We start from the raw sequence: 21,080 nt of genomic DNA, 5'->3' as shown, positions 1-21,080 counted from the left end.
TTTGGTACAGATTTATTGATGGCATCTTCATGATCTGGACTCACAGTGAAGAAGAACTCCAGAATTTCCTCTCCAACCTCAACTGCTTTGGTTCCATCAGATTCACCTGGTCCTACTCCAAATCCCATGCCACTTTCCTTGACGTTGACCTCCACCTGTCCAATGGCCAGCTTCACACGTCCGTCCACATCAGACCCACCAACAAGCAACAGTACCTCCATTATGACAGCTGCCACCCATTCCACATCAAACGGTTCCTTCTCTACAGCCTAGGTCTTCGTGGCAAACGAATCTGCTCCAGTCAGGAATCCCTGAACCATTACACCAACAACCTGAAAACAGCTTTTGCATCCCGCAACTACCCTCCCGACCTGGTACAGAAGCAAATAACCAGAGCCACTTCCTCATCTCCTCAAACACAGAACCTCCCACAGAAGAACCCCTAAAGTGCCACACTTGTGACAGGATACTTTCCGGGACTGGATCAGACTCTGAATGTGGCTCTCCAGCAGGGATACGACTTCCTCAAATCCTGCCCTGAAATGAGATCCATCCTTCATGAAATCCTCCCCACTCCACCAAGAGTGTCTTTCCGCCGTCCACCTAACCTTCGTAACCTGTTAGTTCATCCCTATGAAATCCCCAAACCATCTTCCCTACCCTCTGGCTCCTACCCTCGTAACTGTCCCCGGTGTAAAACCTGTCCCACACACCCTCCCACCACCACCTACTCCAGTCCTGTAACCCGGAAGGTGTACACGATCAAAGGCAGAGCCACGTGTGAAAGCACCCACGTGATTTACCAACTGACCTGCCTACACTGTGAAGCTTTCTATGTGGTAATGACCAGCAACAAACTGTCCATTCGCATGAATGGACACAGGCAGACAGTGTTTGTTGGTAATGAGGATCACCCTGTGGCTAAAAATGCCTTGGTGCACGGCCAGCACATCTTGGCACAGTGTTACACCGTCCGGGTTATCTGGATACTTCCCACTAACACCAACCTGTCAGAACTCCGGAGATGGGAACTTGCCGTTCAGTATATCCTCTCTTCTCGTTCTCCGCCAGGCCTCAATCTCTGCTAATTTCAATTTGCCGCCGCTCATACCTCAACCGTCTTTCAACAACATCTTTGCCTCTACTTCCGCCTCGACTGACATCTCTGCCCAAACTCTTTGCCTTTACAAATGTCTGCTTGTGTCTGTGTATGTGCGGATGGATATGTGTGTGTGTGTGTGTGTGTGTGTGTTTTTGCGCGTGCGCGCGCTAGTGTATACCTGTCCTTTTTCCCCCCAAGGTAAGTCTTTCCGCTCCCGGGATTGGAATGACTCCTTACCCTCTCCCTTAGAACCCACATCCTTTTGTCTTTCCCTCTCCTTCCCTCTTTCCTGATGAAGCAACCATTGGTTGCAAAAGCTTGAATTTTGTGTGTATGTTTGCCTGCTAACTTCGAAAGAAGGTAGATGTGGTCCCTAGCGCAACTTATAACATCGTCGAAAATCATTGCGGACAGGAGGGCTTTGGTACACCCTGTTAAACAAACGGAAAAATTAAGGCGGTACAATTGGAGAGCGATCCGCCTTCACCAACATGCATAAGCAATTCATTAAAAACATATATATTTGAATTACAAAAACTAATAATAAAAAAAATTGCATGGTGCGAGATTCGATCCGGCGACCTTCGGATTATGAACCCGAGCGCTTACCGCAGCGCCACGATGCTGCAGAAAATTATTAATCGTAGAGAGTATTTCACCGTAACGGTTTCTTTTAACTGTATTTTCTCGACAACAGCTGAGAAGTGCATCTTGGTGCTTTGCCACATTACACCTCTGGCCATGAGCTTTTATTATGCACAGTATGAATCGAATCTGTATTTCACAATTGGCGGCCTCCCCTTGTCATATGGACAAAGCAATCTGTGTCTGCACTGATATTTTACACACTAGTTGATGCCAATGTGGAAAGTCTAAAAGCCTCTGGGACTGCTCCAATGGACTATATGGAGTGCCTGTAGTCTCTGTTTGGCTACTCCTCTTTCTCTGTTGTCTGCCCCTTCGTTTTTTGGTCCTACACATAATTGACAGGAGGTTGTGATTGCCACTTATCTTTCTGTATTACTTAACTACATACTAAGTGCTGCCACTAAATCCAAACCACACCATACACTATCTCAGTCAAATTTGTGTTGCCTTAGACCCACAGCAAATTTCAAAATAACCTATCTTAAAACAATTCCAACTAAATACTTTTTTAAAAATTTAAAGTAAAAAAATAAAAACAGACAGCTACATCACACTGATTAACTAACTGTTCTGGATAAATGAACCTCAATAAACATTGCTGTAACTACTGTATTTTGTGATTCTTGTTATTTATTTTCACTCAAGGCAAAATCTTTTGCATAAGAGCTGCAGGTACATCCAAAATTGCAAAGTGACACAAATAATTAGCCTAAATAATCCCATTTGTTTTTAGTTATTTCTGAATCATAACGAATGTTAACCATGCAGTACTTATAAGTCTTGAATAACCTTTCACTGAGTTAAAAAGCATACCACACTAAATAACACACAGAATCACGATCCTAATTGTCTGCTCTAATGACCTTTGTACTGTTAAGCATCTACCAGAATTACAATAATGAATTAGTACAGGAATGGAAGAAAACTTTGATGTTTACACCAGGCATGCATTATTTCACAATCAGTAACTAGTAAGTAACAAAAAAAAAAAAAAAAAAAAAAAAAAACCAAGCAGCTATAATAAAAGTAGACTACACATCAGAACAAATTTCTCAAGTACTACAGATTCTGGCATTTTCTGGTCAGTAACAAACTTGTCAATACATACGAAGCAGAAGCTCAATATTATGTTATAAATAATAAGCCTGATAGTTGGTGGAAAGTAGTGAAACTTCATGAAGTAGAGTATTGATAATTTTTAGAGACATATTTGGCATCTACATGAACTGTGACAGGATAAATGTTAAAACCACACCTTTCAAAGCAGTTCTTACACTTACATGAGAGTTGAAGAGACAAGATCAAGTACGTGGCATAGGAACCCATGAATAAGTCAGGTTTTAAGAGTAAGGATTTATAAACATCAGCATAAAAAAATGCTCAAATCCAAAAACCAGCTTTCGAGTTATGAGTTCCAATAAACTGTCAATATAAAATTAGCAGAAGCAATGAAGGGCACAAAGACTTTTTTATAATGAGCAAAGGTAGGAGCATGTGGTATAAAGAAAGTAAAACTGTGGCCATCTAGAAACTAATAGACATGTGAGTGCAGTCTCCCTCCCCCCCCCCCCTCCCTCTCTCTCTCTCTCTCTCTCTCTCTCTCTCTCTCTCTCTCTCTCTTTTCTCTCTCTCACTCATTCATATGATATCCATTCATTTACTCACAAATTGTGTTTTGTAAATACTGCCATGGAGAATCTACAGGAAGAGTTCAGTTATGGATATATATGTGTGTGTGTGTATGTGTGTGTGCGCGCGCGCGTGTGTGAGCGCGTGCGTGCGCGCGCGTGTGTGTGTGTGTGAGCGCGTGCGCGAGTGTATACCTGTCCTTTTTTCCCCCAAAGGTAAGTCTTTCCGCTCCCAGGGATTGGAATGACTCCTTACCCTCTCCCTTAAAACCCACATCCTTTCATCTTTCCCTCTCCTTTCCTCTTTCCCGATGAAGCAACAGTTTGTTGCGAAAGCTTGAATTTCGTGTGTATGTTTGTGTGTCTGTCGACCTGCCAGCACTTTCGTTCGGTACACGTGGAATGTTTTATATATAATAGAAGGAAACATTCCACGTGGGAAAAAATATATCTAAAAACAAAGATGATGTGACTTACCAAACGAAAGCGCTGGCACGTCGATAGACACACAAACAAACGCAAACATACACACAAAATTCTAGCTTTCGCAACAAACTGTTGCCTCATCAGGAAAGAGGGAAAGACGAAAGGATGTGGGTTTTAAGGGAGATGGTAAGGAGTCATTCCAATCCCGGGAGCGGAAAGACTTACCTTAGGGGGAAAAAAGGACGGGTATACACTCGCACACACACACACATATCCATCCACACATATACAGACACATGCAGACGTGTGTGTGTGTGTGTGTGTGTGTGTGTGTGTGTGTGTGTGTGTGTGTGCACGTGCGCGCAGTTATTCATGAATTTCTATGCCACCTTCTTTCTTTTATTTACAGCATTCAGTAGTGACTATTGGATTCTGACACTGTCCACTTTTGTCACTGTGATTTGTTTTTTTAACTCTACTTCATGACTTTTTATGTTTAATTTTTGCTAAGGTTCTTCAACAGATGCGATCTAATACACAGATTTATGATAGATAAGGTCCCTCACACACAAAACCAGGGAAGTCTACTTCTGAAGCTAGCAACTGCCATGTTCTGCCAAAATCTGACATACCATTAGTGGAATACCACAAACATGCTGTTCTTCCCCACTTAATATGTAGCCATGTGCCACTAGATTATCTCCAGTTCTGACTGAGTTTAACTTCAATTCTTCATGATGAACCTTAGGGAAAGAATTGTGCAATTAATTCAACAAATCTCTTTCTGCATATCTTAAAGGATTAAAATCAGATGCCACTAATCAGTGGTTGTAAGTAGAAGAGAAACACACTGTGAAATGCACTATTATTCCGGCTTCCTGCAGTCAAGATCCATAAAAAACTGTCTCAGGTAATTTATTTATAGTGTAATAACATTCCAATATAGAATAAAATGAAATTAAGCTTATCACAAACATTTCAAGATTATACAGTGGTAATAAGGAGACAAACTTGCAGCAAAATTATTAAAAGGGCAAAGCAACAGCAGTAGCACCACAATTGCAATTGCTGCTTACTTGCAAGCTTACGCAAAGCCCAAATTATTTGCACTCACAATGTGATGAGTCTGTTAAAGCAGATAAACCCAGGATCTGGTTCTCAAGAAATAAGTAGTAGGAAACTTAAAAGAACAGTGTCAAATGTGCTAAACATCATCATGGCATCATCTGATCTAGTTACTGGTGTCAGGAGAGGGAGCAAGGAAGACTGGCATAGACCACATACTCAGATTGGAGAAGGAATGGGAAGGAAACTGGCACGATCTTTCGAAGGAATTACACTGTAATTTGCATTAATGAGTTAGGGAAATCGTGGAAAACTTAAATCTGGATGGACAAATGGGGATTTAAACCACTGTGTCAGAAATATTGCTACCAACTGCATATAAAACAACCAAAAATTTAATACTTTGTTACCAGTAGATGAGATTCCTGAACATTTCTATGGATTTTGTGAAGCAGTTTGTTTGTATATAAACATGTTGAAATTTAACAGCTCTGGTTATAACAGCAATGATTTAATACGCTATTTCTATTTATGAAGCATCTATGACCAAAGGAGGGAATTGAGGCACTATCTCTAAAGATAAGAGAAAGTTACAAGATGAAGTTACTACCAACCTAAATCAGAGTGAGATACATCAATATAAACAATAAAAAACACTGCATGTGGAAGTCACAATTCAGATAAATGTATTCCAATATGAATTGTGAAATGGGTTTAACCATCTCATTACATACATTTGAAACCCATTTCATATGCATATCAGAGACAAGTCAGAAATATACATGAGAAATATACAGTTGCAATAATTTTCACATTAATAAATTAATAATTAATACAACACTTACAGGATATTTCTATCAACAGCTATGTATACTTAGTGGGATATGTAACAAGCTTTTTGCACCTCATTCTACCTTCATCCCCTCCTTATGAGCCAGGACTTACAGTTTTAGGTGGTGGGTGGGAAGCATGAAGATTTGTTTCTTGTGTTGTGTTTGGACAAACTGGCTTCCGTCAATTATACAAAGAGATAATAATTTCATAAATCAACAATGGAAAGTCCAGGTTCGAATATCAACAGTATTATGAAAAGGACAGACTGCTACTCAGTGTAAAGGTGACACACTGGCTTGCAGAAAGGCACAATGAAAAGACTGTTACACACCGAGCTTTCACCCAAAGTCTTTCTCAGAAAAGGAAGGAAAACACGCATACATTTCCACAAGCTGGCACACCCAATCACACATAACTGCTATCTTCGAACGCAGCTGCAATCTACCCTTTTCATAATATTGTTAAATTCATAAATATGTATGGGGAAGTTAAAATGAGTAGGTTCCTAAATAATGAGTGATACTGCTGTTTATTATGTGCAATGAAAATATTTCAAATGTCTTTAGCACCTGCACTACATTAGGTGATTTCCTCCCTCCCCTCTCGCTCCCTCAAAAAAATACCATACCCAATTGTTGTTGTTGTTGTTGTTGTTGTTGTTGTGGTTGTGGTCTTCAGTCCTGAGACTGGTTTGATGCAGCTCTCCATGCTAATCTATCCTGTGCAAGCTCCTTCATCTCCCAGTACCTACTGCAACCTACATCCTTCTGAATCTGCTTAGTGTATGCATCTCTTGGTCTCCCTCTACGATTTTTACCCTCCACGCTGCCCTCCAATGCTAAATTTGTGATGCCTTGATGCCTCAAAACATGTCCTACCAACCGATCCCTTCTTCTAGTCAAGTTGTGCCACAAACTTCTCTTCTCCCCAATACTATTCAATACCTCCTCATTAGTTACGTGATCTACCCACCTTACCTTCAGCATTCTTCTGTAGCACCACATTTCGAAAGCTTCTATTCTCTTCTTGTCCAAACTGGTTATCGTCCATGTTTCACTTCCATACATGGCTACACTCCATACAAATACTTTCAGAAATGACTTCCTGAAACTTAAATCTATACTCGATGTTAACAAATTTCTCTTCTTCAGAAACGCTTTCCTTGTCATTGCCAGTCTACATTTTATATCCTCTCTACTTTGACCATCATCAGTTATTTTACTCCCTAAATAGCGAAACTCCTTTACTACTTTAAGTGTCTCATTTCCTAATCTAATCCCCTCAGCATCACCCGATTTAATTTGACTACATTCCATTATCCTCGTTTTGCTTTTGTTGATGTTCATCTTATATCCTCCTTTCAAGACACTGTCCATTCCGTTCAACTGCTCTTCCAAGTCCTTTGCTGTCTCTGACAGAATTACAATGTCATCGGCGAACCTCAAAGTTTTTACTTCTTCTCCATGAATTTTAATACCTACTCCGAATTTTTCTTTTGTTTCCTTTACTGCTTGCTCAATATACAGATTGAATAACATTGGGGAGAGACTACAAACCTGTCTCACTCCCTTCCCAACCACTGCTTCCCTTTCATGCCCCTCGACTCTTATAACTGCCATCTGGTTTCTGTACAAATTGTAAATAGCCTTTCGCTCCCTGTATTTTACCCCTGCCACCTTCAGAATTTGAAAGAGAGTATTCCAGTTAACGTTGTCAAAAGCTTTCTTTATGTCTACAAATGCCAGAAACATAGGTTTGCCTTTTCTTAATCTTTCTTCTAAGATAAGTCGTAAGGTTAGTATTGCCTCACGTGTTCCAACATTTCTACGGAATCCAAACTGATCTTCCCCGAGGTCCGCTTCTACCAGTTTTTCCATTTGTCTGTAAAGAATTCGCGTTAGTATTTTGCAGCTGTGACTTATTAATCTGATAGTTCAGTAATTTTCACATCTGTCAACACCTGCTTTCTTTGGTATTGGAATTATTATATTCTTCTTGAAGTCTGTGGGTATTTCGCCTGTCTCATACATCTTGCTCACCAGATGGTAGAGTTTTGTCATGACTGGCTCTCCCAAGGCCATCAGCAGTTCTAATGGAATGTTGTCTACTCCCGGGGCCTTGTTTCGACTCACGTCTTTCAGTGCTCTGTCAAACTCTTCACGCAGTATCGTATCTCCCATTTCATCTTCATCTACATCCTCTTCCATTTCCATAATATTATCCTCAAGTACATTGCCCTTGTATAAACCCTCTATACACTCCTTCCACCTTTCTGCCTTCCCTTCTTTGCTTAGAACTGGGTTGCCATCTGAGCTCTTGATATTCATACAAGTGGTTCTCTTCTCTCCAAAGGTCTCTTTAATTTTCCTGTGGGCAGTATCTATCTTACCCCTAGTGAGATAAGCCTCTACATCCTTACATTTGTCCTCTAGCCATCCCTGCTTAGCCATTTTGCACTTCCTGTCGATCTCATTTTTGAGACGTTTGTATTCCTTTTTTGCCTGCTTCATTTACTGCATTTTTATATTTTCTCCTTTCATCAATTAAATTCAATATTAATGGAGTCAAAATAACTTGTCTATGCTACCTTTTGCGTGTCTGTGTCATTTACAGCTGGTAATGCTTGCACTGCAAATAAAAGTTGCTGCATATGTTAGCTAAGTAATCAATGTATGCCTGTGAGTTCAAATTTTTATCCAAATTTAATCCTTAGAATTTGACTGTGTCAGTTTCTTCTTTATCCTAGTTGTTGTGGATCATTTAAATTTGTTCACATTTTGAATGTCTGGATTTTAGCTGCATCATGCGAGTCTCAGATACATTAAGATTCTACGCATTTAGCTAAAAACCCAGTTTCTAAGGTAATGAGAAAACTGATCACTGATTAAGGAATTTTTCTGCATCCTGCTTTTTAACTAACACAAAACTATCATCCAAAATGTAAGTGAGGGATAACTGATATTTAATGGTAAATCAAAAACATAGAAAATAAACAAGACTGGGCATAGCGTGAAGGCTTCAGGCACAATTTGACATATTCTTTTTCAGTCTGGGTAATATTTTGCCTCATTTAAAGTAATGCTAACACTTTGCTTTCTGTTCCAAAAGTAGGATTTAAGTCACTGTAATGCACTTCTCCTAATTCTACACTTGTCAAATTTGTATACATGCAAGGCGTGGTTTACAGAATTTGAAGTCCATGTGATGTCACAGATGATTCCTGCAACCTTATTGTTTTGACTATACTGTGTTTATTTTCTCAAAAAATTGTTGAGTGCATCCATGGTATTTTTCCCCAGTTGAAAATTGAACTAACCGTTAGGGTAATGGAATATTTTCCAGTGAAGTTTTGGATTTTAGCAACTTTCTAAAATGAACTACAATTACTACTAGAACTGAGGCAGAATGATGATTTCTCATGGCTTCTCTTGATCCTTTCCTAAAAAGTGTTTTAACTTCAGCACACATCAATACCTCTGGGAAGGAGCCCTTTTCAAAACATTGATTAATTACTTGCACTAGTACGTGTGATTTTATGCTGTGCACTGATGTAATAACTTTATTGGGCATTCCATCCCAATCTGAAGAATTTTTGTTTTTTAATTCCAAGATTCCATTTTATACATCCTTCATGGAAACTTTTTAAAATTTTGTACGATGTTTGGAATTTTCACTAAGACCAAAGGGATGTTATACTGACATCAGACTTAGCTACATGTATAAAGAACTAGGCAAGTACCCGGCATTGCCCGGGTATACATTTATTACAATTCTATTAGTGCATCTCCTCCTATCCCCTCTGTTCTTGCACCTCCTCTCTCTCTTCATCTCGTCTTCCCCCCCACCCCCCATCCCCGTCCATGTCCACCACCTCAACCCCTCCCTGTCTTTCTCCTCTTGTCACTCACGCTGTCCATCTGCTACTCCCCCTCTCTCTGTTTCTCTCTTCCTCCCCTTTCCCTCTACACATTATCACTCCCACCCCAATAGCAGTTTGCTGATACCAAGCCATCTGAAACTGATCCAGGGGTTTAGGAGAAGCTTTCTAGCTGCAGCTTTGCCAGCGTACACGTCACACATATTTAATACATTTCACACATAACTGTATACATATTTCACCCACAACGCTATCAAATTTCATCCTGCCGTTTCAGTTTTATGCAGCTCAATATCAATGACATTGTATCTCCTGAACTGTGTCATACGATGACATACTTTTGCAGGTACATTCAGTGGCATACGTGAATACAATCTGCAAATTTTGTGTAGATTGTCAGTGACAAAAAATTTTATAAAGGTTTCAAATCATGTGTAAGTTCGTTGCAAGCTACTAAGCACTCTCATTCTCAAGTACAGGATGAATAAAGTCTGGGTATTTGCGTGTTGTGGGCTACACTCCTTTTTCACCCTTACCAGTGCCCCTTTTACAGGTAGGTGGTTCTTATCCCCACAAGGATTCTCTCCAGACAGTAAACGATATGTGCACCAAGTCTGGTTGAAATTAGTGCAGTGGTTTAGGATGAGGTATGAAACATATACACATACATACATTGCTTCATTTGTGACAGCACATGACTGTACTTCGTGCTGGTACCTCAGATTTAAAAAAAATAAATAAATAAATAAATAAATAAAATAAATAAAAATAAATAAATAAAAAAAAGGAGAGAGAGAGAGAGAGAGAGAGAGAGGAATGAAAGATATTTAAGGTGTCTAAATTAGACCCCCCCATGGACCCCCAAAGATCACAATACTGGAACCTCTCTTCTTACAAATCAAGTACTGCATACATATATACATTCATTTTTATAATATGTATGGACTCGTGCAAGCACTCCGAGATTTGAGTTGGGCTCACAATATCATTTCCAGCAAGGCTAATTTTTTAAATTTCTTTGTGATAGACTTCAACACTTAATTCATATTGACTTACTGCCTAAAATGCCTTTATCTTATTTTTATAGTTTAAAATTACGCTGTTATATGCTAATTGTTCAGCTGCCTTGATAACCCTTTTAAATATAATTTTATACAGTCTAGCATATTCAGTTAAATCAGTATTTCTATCACACGTTACTATGCTAAATGCGTGGTGCAAAGTCGTGGTCGTCGTCAAGTGTTGTTGCCTTTAGACCATTGGTTCCAGGTTCAATTCCCGGTCGGTCTGGAGAATTTCTTCTCTCATGGACTGAGTGTTTGTGTTGCCCTAATTATTTCATCTTGTCTTTACCAACGGGCAAGTCACCAAAGTGGTATCAACCATAGACATCTGCACCTCTGATAGGATATCCCGGCCAATAATGCTATACAATCTTTTTGTTTTAGTGAGCTGGAAAGCAAAATGCAGGCTACTCAGCAAATGATGTGGCTGATGCAAGTAAGCCATATTGTAAAAAGAATTGACTCTAAATAATAAGTTCAATGATTGGAAAGGAATAACAAACACACACAAATAAAAACCATTCAAACTGCTACAGTAAAATGGGATTAACAAAATCAGAGCCATTAAGCCTGCCCATTTTGATAATGCACACATGTTAGCACTGAGATTCTCGATGAGTTAATTGGTTTTGAACTCCAGTGTAACTGGAGGTCATAACAACACATGGAAATTTTATAGTGGGACAGAATTGATGACACGTCAGGTCAGAGCATATGGAATAGATTTACAGATATGTAAGTGGCTCAAAGGCTTCTTAAGTAATGAAACACAATATAGTGACCTCAATGGTGAGTGTTCATTAGACGCAAGGGTATAAGCAGGAGAGCGAAGTGTGATAGGACCGCTCTTGTTCTCTACATACATAAATGACATGACTGGTTGGGTGAGGAATTATATATGACTGTTTGCTGATGATGTAGTAGTAGACAGGAAGGTACTGTCATGGTGTGACTGTAGAAGTATACAGAAAGACAGAGATAATTTCTATATGTGTGATGAACAACAGCTTATTCAGAATGAAGAAAAATATTAAATTAATGCAGATGGGTACGAAAAACAATCCTGTGATGTATACAGTTGTGTGCCGCACTTGACAGTCACTATTATTAAATATATAGTTGTGACATTGCAAAGTAGTTTGAGATGGAGTGAGCACATAAGGACATTAGCAGGGAAGGCGAATGGCTAACCTAGATTTTTTTAAGAAGGCGTAGCTCATCTACAAGAGAGACAGCACATATAACACTTGCGTGATCCATTCTTGAATACTGCTCGAGTGTTTCGCGTGCCCACCAAGTCAAATTAAAAGAAGACGTTGAAGCAATTAAGGAGCATGCTGTCATTTGTTAACATTACTTTCAAATAACATGCGAGAGCTATAGATATGTTTCTCGAACATGGGAATCCCTGGAGGAAAGATGATCTTTTTATGAAACATTATTGGGATATATGTAAATTGTGGCGATGAGTGAAAATGTGTGCCGGACCGGGATTCCAACACGGGATATCCTGCTTACTTGGCACTTGTGTTGACCATTACACCATCCGGATACAGTGTTTATCTCAAATGCACATACTATTAAGCACACTTCCCAGTTGATCCACATTCCTATCTAGTGCCACCTATCCCTAGTCCTTGTCCATGTCCTCCATGCTCACTAATTTTAGATTTCTGTTGGAGTTCGAATGATACTGTGAGTAATTGATTCACCTCAATGGGCAATGAATCCAAAAACTTCAGTGTGGATGCACAGTGACATTCGACCTCCGCATAAAGTCCCAATCCAGCTGATATCATTAGTTCCTTCCCTTTCCTTTCCTTTATCCCCCCTCCACCTTCAATTAACACAATACGCATCACAGCTCTAGGTTCCAAGTGGTGTCTACTTTCAGACATATCCAGAAGAACAGACACCATTCATTCATGTAACTGTTGAAACAGGTTACAGACCAGGCATTCGCAGCTGACTGCAGAACAGTTCTACTGGTGCCAACATATTTTTGGCATAAGGACTGCAAATACTAGGATAAGAGAAATTAGGGTTTGTGCGGAGGCGCATAGTCAGTCTTCCTACCTCACTCTACCTCACTCTCAACTAGTAGTGGAACATGGTACCCTACATCATAACTATATGGTGACTTATGGAATATGCATGTAAATGTAGATGTAGATTGATGTACACTAGGAAGAATTTCAGACCTAATACCAAACCCTGGACAATGACTGATTCTACTCATACTTGTTTCCTTTACGGCCCAAGACACATGAGCAAAACCACAGCACTACCCTAGATAGAAATTTAGTCCGCTAAGTTTGGCAAGCAAAATATTTCAGTCCACAATATAAATATCTTTGCTAAAATCTAAAAAACATGAGGTAATCCCTCTTCTTTGTCCATTTATCAGTCCCTTACAACTACTGAAGGAAATGTTGTGTCATGATGTTTTTGGAAGCTATGTTGAGGTAGTGGCTTCCTTTGAGAGTGGTGTCACAAGTCCACACTTCTATGCCACTGGGAAAACATTTGCAATCAACAAATGAATGAAGATATTTGTTATTGTGGGCAGTAGTGAAGCAATAAAGAATATAGTTGCTGAAGATGGATAAAATACTGAAAGTCATAAAAAACCTTGGTCCTTTGGGCTGGCGTGCTATCATTTCCTGTAGATAATCATCTAATATCAGACTGTCCCCATAACCTCCATCCAATAGTTACCCTTCCTCCATCCTACCCCCCCCCCCCCCCCAATTCAATCTCTGTGTAACCTTCAGCACGCACTGCTCCCCACTGGCTCCGACACCCATGCATCACATGCATGGCCTCTGCACCTGCCACTCCTCCCCCTTCCACATTCCTAGGTGACAAGCTGGCTGTCTCCCTCTGAGCCACTAGCCACCAACCCCCAACCTCTCTGTTCTGCCTCCTGCCTGTCTCACCCTCTACCCACCCAATCTGCTGCAGCTCCCATCTCAATCTAGCCCACCCATCGCCATCGAAATGCAGCTTTAGTGCTGTGTTTCCAGCTGGTGTCATGTTGGTGTGTGTGTGTGTGTGTGTGTGTGTGTGTGTGTGTGTGTGTGTGTGTGTGTGTGTGTGCGCGCGCACTTGAATGTGCGTACTCTAGGTCAAGAATGGATTATTCCAAAAGCTAGCCAGTTTTCTTTCTTTTTTGTGTGTGCCTCTCGATGACTCAGCACTACTACTGCTTTTCAGTGAGTGATCTCCTTTTGCGCCTTAAGACTTATGTTCTTGCCAGAACTTTTGTACAAATTAATCAGTTTTCTTTTTGAATTTCTGAAAATGCAACTTCTTTGGTTGAGAACATCTTTTGCATACACCAAAACAAACATATAGGATAATAGGAACAACACAACACATCATAATTGTAGTATTCAAAGTCCTCGAGACTTTTAGTCATAGTTAAAAGATATAGACACAATTCAACTACCCTTCATCACTCATGTCAGAAAGTGCAGAAAAATTACTGAACATGGTGTGTTGTTTATGCTCCACATGATACAGCTATCTACATTTTTATTACCTCCCCACCTACCCATCCACTACTTCTACTTTTTTTGGGTGTGTTATCATCCAAAGTTAATTTACTATATCAAATTATGGTACAGTTTTCTCAATGGCTCTACTATCCTATACAAGGAATATCTACGTATGTAACTTGCTCTTCTGTTACCACTTAACATTACTTCACCATTAGATATGGAAGAAATATGTCTGAAACTTGAAGAGATGTGCATAGCATTCCATTATTATGCAGATATACACTTTCTAGGTGCACAGCACATGCCTAATGATGAAGACATTGTTGAAATTAGCTTCAAAATAATGTGAATAAAATGTTATTCTATGCAATAACAGTGCATTAGCTGATGTCCCCACCTCTTCAACAAAACAGAAGATGAAAGATTAAGAAGTTTCTACTTAATGTATTCTCATTTGGTCAAAGATTTCAGTGGTAAAATAAATGAACAGTAAAAATTCTAATTTTCATTTGTAATATCATGATTATGACTGTAATAACAGTAAACAGAGACAAAAGGCATTGTGTGACATACCTGAATGTTTTCTGGTGGTGGATGATTGTAATCTATGCCACCAACAGTACAACGCCTAAATATCATTTTGTTCTCAGTGAGTGTTCCTGTTTTATCTGAAAAAATGTACTGAACCTGTAAAAAAAGTTAGGCAGTGATTTAGTAATGAATGCATTGTTGTTCTACCTATGATGTTTGATTTTAAGAATAGTTGCACATACTTGCAATCAATAATACAGAACAGGGAGTGCTAGTCACTTAGCAACTGAAAGAGAATATGGGTGGAATGGTGAAATAAAAGGAGAGAAATGGACTCAGGCTGTGAAGATGTGAGAAAGAATTCAAGTCACAGAACCACACTATCATGGGTCAGATTCTGTGTGTTAGTCAGCTTTGTTTTAACAGAATTTTTTGGTCTATAAAAAAGGAATTCCCACTAAGGAAGCCGGATTACATATTCTGTCACCAGACTTGCTTGTGTATCAACATGACATCCATTTTAAACAGAAAAAGCAGTTAGTGAAATCACTCAACATTAGTCACTTATACAACAAACTACCATTTGTTGTCGAAAGATAAATCCCAACTCTTGAAACACAAATCATGCTTGGTAATTACCCCATGGTCTTCAGAACAGCTATATGAAATTAACAAACTATTAATCTCCATCGCAATCTATCTCCCTCACTCAGCTTCACAGAGACTTATTATAGGCAGAAGTACATTACTAAATGTAATATCAGCATATACAACACACTGTTCTAAGCCATGGGAGCACATACTAGTGAGAACTAAATTACAAGTGTCATATTATGAACTTTAACTCAGTTTTTTCAGTTTGTATTCCACTGTGATAAAATATTGTAACGAACTCTGTAATTAGGTACAAGGTATTCATGTTGGTTGGTTGGGGGTGGAGGGCAGGGAAAAAGGGGGGGGGGGGGGGGGAGAGGAGGAAGAGAGGAGGTGTTGCACATTTAATCTTTAATGAAATTTGTTACTAGTATTCCATTGCAGCAATAGCAGTACTCATAAAAACAAAATTTGAAACCAGCTTTAGCAAAAAGAGTCTAGTTGTTCAAATAATTCATAATCTATACATATTCTAGCTTCGGTTTAGCCTACTATGGCACAGACTATCATCTATGTTTTAGAGTTTTTTTATTTTCATGCTGGATTCTTCTCCCACTTATTTATCAACCATATGCTAGTGCATCTATTCTTTTGCTTTGTGTTATTATACTTATTTCAAACTGTTCCCTGATTTTTACGAGTGCCTCTTCTGAATATTTAATAAAAATAATGGATGATAATGCACATCTTTAATGAACTTTCTTCTAAATCAGTACTACTACTTGTCCTGTTCACCAACCAATAACTGCTGTCTCACTTTTTGTAAAGGTTTTCCAATTTATATGTAATATTCAGATCTTCATTTTTCACTTCATTTTATGTAGGCATACATACATCCTGTTCCTACTTTCAGAAGTGTCTGATAAAAGCTTTTTTTTAAAATTCCTTTCCACATGTTTTTCTCTAACAAGCTAATATTCCTGCACTGGTGCCTCAGAATTTTTGGAAGACAAACCCGTCTTCAGAAAAAGCAACAACAACTGTTCCATTCAGTCCTGCACTTTGTTACCATGCTTTGTTACTATTCTGTTCCTCAGAGCCAATTGAATTTGTCTTTCAACTTGGATTTTTCAAATACAATTTGCATCTTTTTTTTTAATAATGGCTTCTCTAATTGTAATGTTTTCCTATGTCCGATCTTCACTTTCTTGAAATTTTAAAGTCACCCACCTTAATGTTATTTTCATCCAATGCTATTCTACTCCTCTTTCTCCCATCTCCAAAGAATTTTTTTTCCGATTTATATGTAATATTCAGATCTTCATTTTCCACTTCATTTTATGTAGGCATACATACATCCTCAAAAGGATAATGTATTCTTCCATATCTTGTCACTCTGCTGGTCCAGTTACTAATGATTTTATATTTATATTTGTCTTCATCTTTGAGTTCTTTTTTATTATTTTTTTTAGGTTGCTTCTTTGGCCCACCATTTCGTTTAGTTTCCCAGTCTATTATTATTATTTTTCTTTCTCTTCTACTTCTAAGCTACCGGTCTCTAGTGGAAGTTACCAAAATCTCCAACATTTTATATTGTCTGTTTATTATATTCCATTTTTATCTGTTTTCCTTGGCAATTTTCTTTCATTTCAGCTCATGTTTCATCATTACCAATATGTGGGCACTTCTCACATCACATACTAGATATGATCCACAATCTTCAGCATAACTGATAAACAAATGCCTGACAGTGAAGTTAATCTGTAACCTCTTACCTTCTGCAAGTGTTTTCTAGGCATATTTTCTCTGCAGGTGATGGTTAAAAAATAAACTCATGATACAAAGTTCATTGCTTTCTGCACGTTTGGTTTCTCTATCATTTCAATCCATATTCTCTAAAGACAGCTTCTTCTTTCCTTATTAGCAACATTTAGTCTCTGGTGCTGAGAGATGCTAACAATCTAACAATGCCAGTCCACAAATTTTAAACTTTCTTCCCACTGAGCTTAATAACTTAAGGGATAGTGAAGGCCTTTACAAAACTAAACTATGCCAATTTCTCTTGAAACACTGATTCTAGTCTATTTAGGAGTCTGTGAATGAGATCTCACCAAAGAAATGATCAGCTACACACTTGTATGATTGTCAAATGTGAATACAAGTATTTTATGTGTATCAGTTAATTTTCATTCAGTGACAGAAGAGCGTGCACATGTATCTTTATTGCATATGTACTGTTGACCTGATTGCCCCATAGTAGGATAATGACGGTGCCTGTTAAACTATTTTGAACACATCACCACTGAAACGTAAAGAAAACAGTCATTTACTGTTTCATTTGTAATACTGTAATATTTATTTGTAAATCAGCTGAGCAGTACATTATAACTGAGTATGTAAATACATACAGTCATAACCTTGACACTTCTACATACAGCCCAAGCTCGTCATTGCATGGATCCATGGAAAACAAGTAAATGAGTAAATAAAATAAAGATTTGTATCAACCACTATGATATTCTTCAAATTACCTACATTAATAACGCATCTTGCCAGATTATTATACTTCACGTCAAGTTGTTATCATACATACGTAGATTACCTTTCTTTTTTCCTTGGATTTATTTCCTTCCTTTCATAATTCTGACTCCTACAATCTCAGGCTTGTACTGTGCTTTCCCACTGTATAATATTGTATAATCACCTGCTCTCTATATTCTGCATAGTTATTTTCCAAACTTGAAAGTGACTTTACACTCCCCCCTGCCACACTAGTCGACTCCACACAGAGATCAAAGTGGGACTATTTAAGCTTTGGAAAAATTAAGCAAAACACCTTCCATTCAGTTCTGTTGATGTCTGCTATACCTGATCAGATCTTCAATAGAGTGGTTTCCTGTAACCTTCTCCAGCCCATGCCACTGGCCATTTGATCACCATTCCACCTTCAGGAGCAGTTTCCCATCCTAAGACAAATTGGTGCATTCCATCTGTTTGCTCCCTCACCTTCAAGAGACCATTTGGCATTGGTGAAAGAGGATCTCCTTATCCCAGAGGATACATTGTCCCTGCACTTCCTGGCCACCTGCTGCAGAAACTTTGCCTCCTATGAATAACTTAACACACAAATATCGAATGTCCTGATGTTATGACCCTGAAATATTTCCAAAGTGCTCCAGTCCTGGAAGTTCAGCTGCTCACAGAGGCTCATTGTGGGTTGTAACTATCATATGGCAGTAATAACTTTTACATATTCTAATGAATTAATGTAGAACCAATTTACACTGGAAAAATAATTAGTTCCAATTTTTGCAACCATGTGCAGATACGGCGCTATGAATGCATTAAAGATGAATAGAAATGTTTCCCTCTGTAACTGATAAGGAATGGGATATGGGCAACAAGGTCAAGAAAGTGAGAACAGCACTGTGTTAATTTAATTATTAACCATCACTTACACAATTTGTTCAATATGGCACCAGAGACCTCAATGAGATCCTATACAGTCAGTGGTACATTTGGAACAAAATACAGCAGTGATTCTGATTATGTATAGCATAGACTGTCCTTGGTAGTTTGCCGGAGATACGTGGCACCAGATGCCAACACACATGTCATACAGTTCCTACAAATTACAGTAAGATCATATGTGGGTATGGAGAAGGCACCTGAAAGCATCTCAAATGTGTTCCATTGGTTTCAGATCAGGCAAATTTGATGCCCAAGATATCAACATGAGTTCACTATCACATCCCTAAAATCACTGGAGGAAGATTCTGTCCTCGTCATATGGGTAGTTATCAGCTGGAACACGCCAGCACCCTCAGAGAAGACATAAAACATGCAGCCAAATGTCAACAGCACTGAAATTCTAAATTCTGATTGGAATGCATATTTCAAAGATAGGTTGAATGCTGGTGGTCGTGGTGGTGGTGTATTTATATCTATAAAAATATCATAACATCTAGTGAGATTAGTAGTTGTTGTTGTGGTCTTCAGTCCTGTGCAAGCTCCTTCATCTCCCAGTACCTACTGCAACCTACATCCTTCTGAATCTGCTTAGTGTATTCATCTCTCTGTCTCCCTCTACGATTTTTACCCTCCACGCTGCCCTCCAATGCTAAATTTGTGATCCCTTGATGCCTCAGGACATGTCCTACCAACCGATCCCTTCTTCTAGTCAAGTTGTGCCGCAAACTTCTCTTCTCCTCAATCCTATTCAATACCTCCTCATTAGTTACGTGATCTACACACCTAGTCTTCAACATTCTTCTGTAGCACCACATTTAGAAAGCTTCTATTCTCTTCTTGTCCAAACTATTTATTGTCCATGTTTCACTTCCATACATGGCTACACTCCATACAAATACTTTCAGAAATGACTTCCTGAAACTTAAATCTATACTCGATGTTAACAAATTTCTCTTCTTCAGAAATGCTTTCCTTGCCATTGCCAGTCTACATTTTATATCCTCTCTACTTCGACCATCATCATCAGTTATTTTGCTCCCCAAATAGTAAAACTCTTTTACTACTTTAAGTGTCTCATTTCCTAATCTAATTCCCTCAACATCACCCCACTTAATTCGACTACATTCCCTTATCCTCATTTTGCTTTTGTTGATGTTCATCTTATATTCTCCTTTCAAGACACTGTCCATTCCGTTCAACTGCTCTTCCAAGTCCTTTGCTGTCTCTGACAGAATTACAATGTCATCTGCGAACCTCAAAGTTTTTATTTCTTCTCCATGGATTTTAATACCTACTCCAAACTTTTCTTTTGTTTCCTTTACTGCTTGCTCAATATACAGATTGAATAACGTCGGGGAGAGGCTACAACCCTGTCTCACTCCTTTCCCAACCACTGCTTCCCTTTCATGCCCCTCAACTCTTATAACTGCCATCTGGTTCCTGTACAAATTGTAAATAGCCTTTCGCTCCCTGTATTTTACCCCTGCCACCTTTAGAATTTGAAAGAGAGTATTCCAGTCAACATTGTCAAAAGCTTTCTCTAAGTCTACAAATGCTAGAAACGTAGGTTTGCCTTTCCTTAATCTTTCTTCTAAGATAAGTCGTAAGGTTAGTATTGCCTCACGTGTTCCAACATTTCTACGGAATCCAGACTGATCTTCCCCGAGGTCCGCTTCTACCAGTTTTTCCATTCGTCTGTAAATAATTCGCATTAGTATTTTGCAGCTGTGACTTATTAAACTGATAGTTCCGTAATTTTCACATCTGTCAACACCTGCTTTCTTTGGGATTGGAATTATTATATTCTTCTTGAAGTCTGAGGGTATTTTGCCTGTCTCGTACATCTTGCTCACCAGATGGTAGAGTTTTGTCAGGACTGGCTCTCCCCTAAGGTCGTCAGTAGTTCTAATAGAATGTTGTCTACTCCCGGGACCTTGTTTCGACTCAGGTCTTTCAGTGCTCTGTCAAACTCTTCACGCAGTATCGTATCTCCCATTTCATCTTCATCTACATCCTCTTCCACTTCCATAATATTGTCCTCAAGTACATCGCCCTTGTATAGACCCTCTATATACTCCTTCCACCTTTTCTGATTTCCCCTCTTTGCTTAGAACTGGGTTTCCATCTGAGCTCTTGATATTCATACAAGTGGTTCTCTTTTCTCCAAAGGTCTCTCTGATTTTCCTGTAGGCTGTATCTATCTTACCCCTAGTGAGATAAGCCTCTACATCCTTACGTTTGTCCTCTAGCCATCCCTGCTTAGCCATTCTGCACTTCCTGTCGATCTCATTTTTGAGACGTTTGTATTCCCTTTTGCCTGCTTCATTTACTGCATTT

General features: G+C 38.9%; 1 protein-coding gene across 3 annotated transcripts in view; it reads right to left on the bottom strand.

The window, feature by feature from the left end:
* Positions 1-21,080, bottom strand: part of LOC126251324 (phospholipid-transporting ATPase VA) — a 397,256-nt gene that overhangs the window by 82,961 nt on the left and 293,215 nt on the right. For 2 of the 3 annotated variants that reach the window (XM_049951657.1, XM_049951658.1), the window contains exons 7-8: positions 14,721-14,834; positions 4,437-4,547 (exon numbers count right to left, since the gene is read on the bottom strand). In XM_049951657.1, coding sequence (XP_049807614.1) covers positions 4,437-4,547; positions 14,721-14,834 — 225 coding nt within the window. The remainder of the gene's footprint in view (positions 1-4,436; positions 4,548-14,720; positions 14,835-21,080) is intronic. The other variant, XM_049951659.1, reaches the window with a different exon arrangement.

The sequence above is a fragment of the Schistocerca nitens genome, chromosome 4 (genome assembly GCF_023898315.1).
Source record: "Schistocerca nitens isolate TAMUIC-IGC-003100 chromosome 4, iqSchNite1.1, whole genome shotgun sequence".
Taxonomy (NCBI): domain Eukaryota; kingdom Metazoa; phylum Arthropoda; class Insecta; order Orthoptera; family Acrididae; genus Schistocerca; species Schistocerca nitens.
The sequence above is the reverse complement of the archived record's forward strand: the minus strand, read 5'-3'. Positions and strand labels throughout refer to the sequence as shown.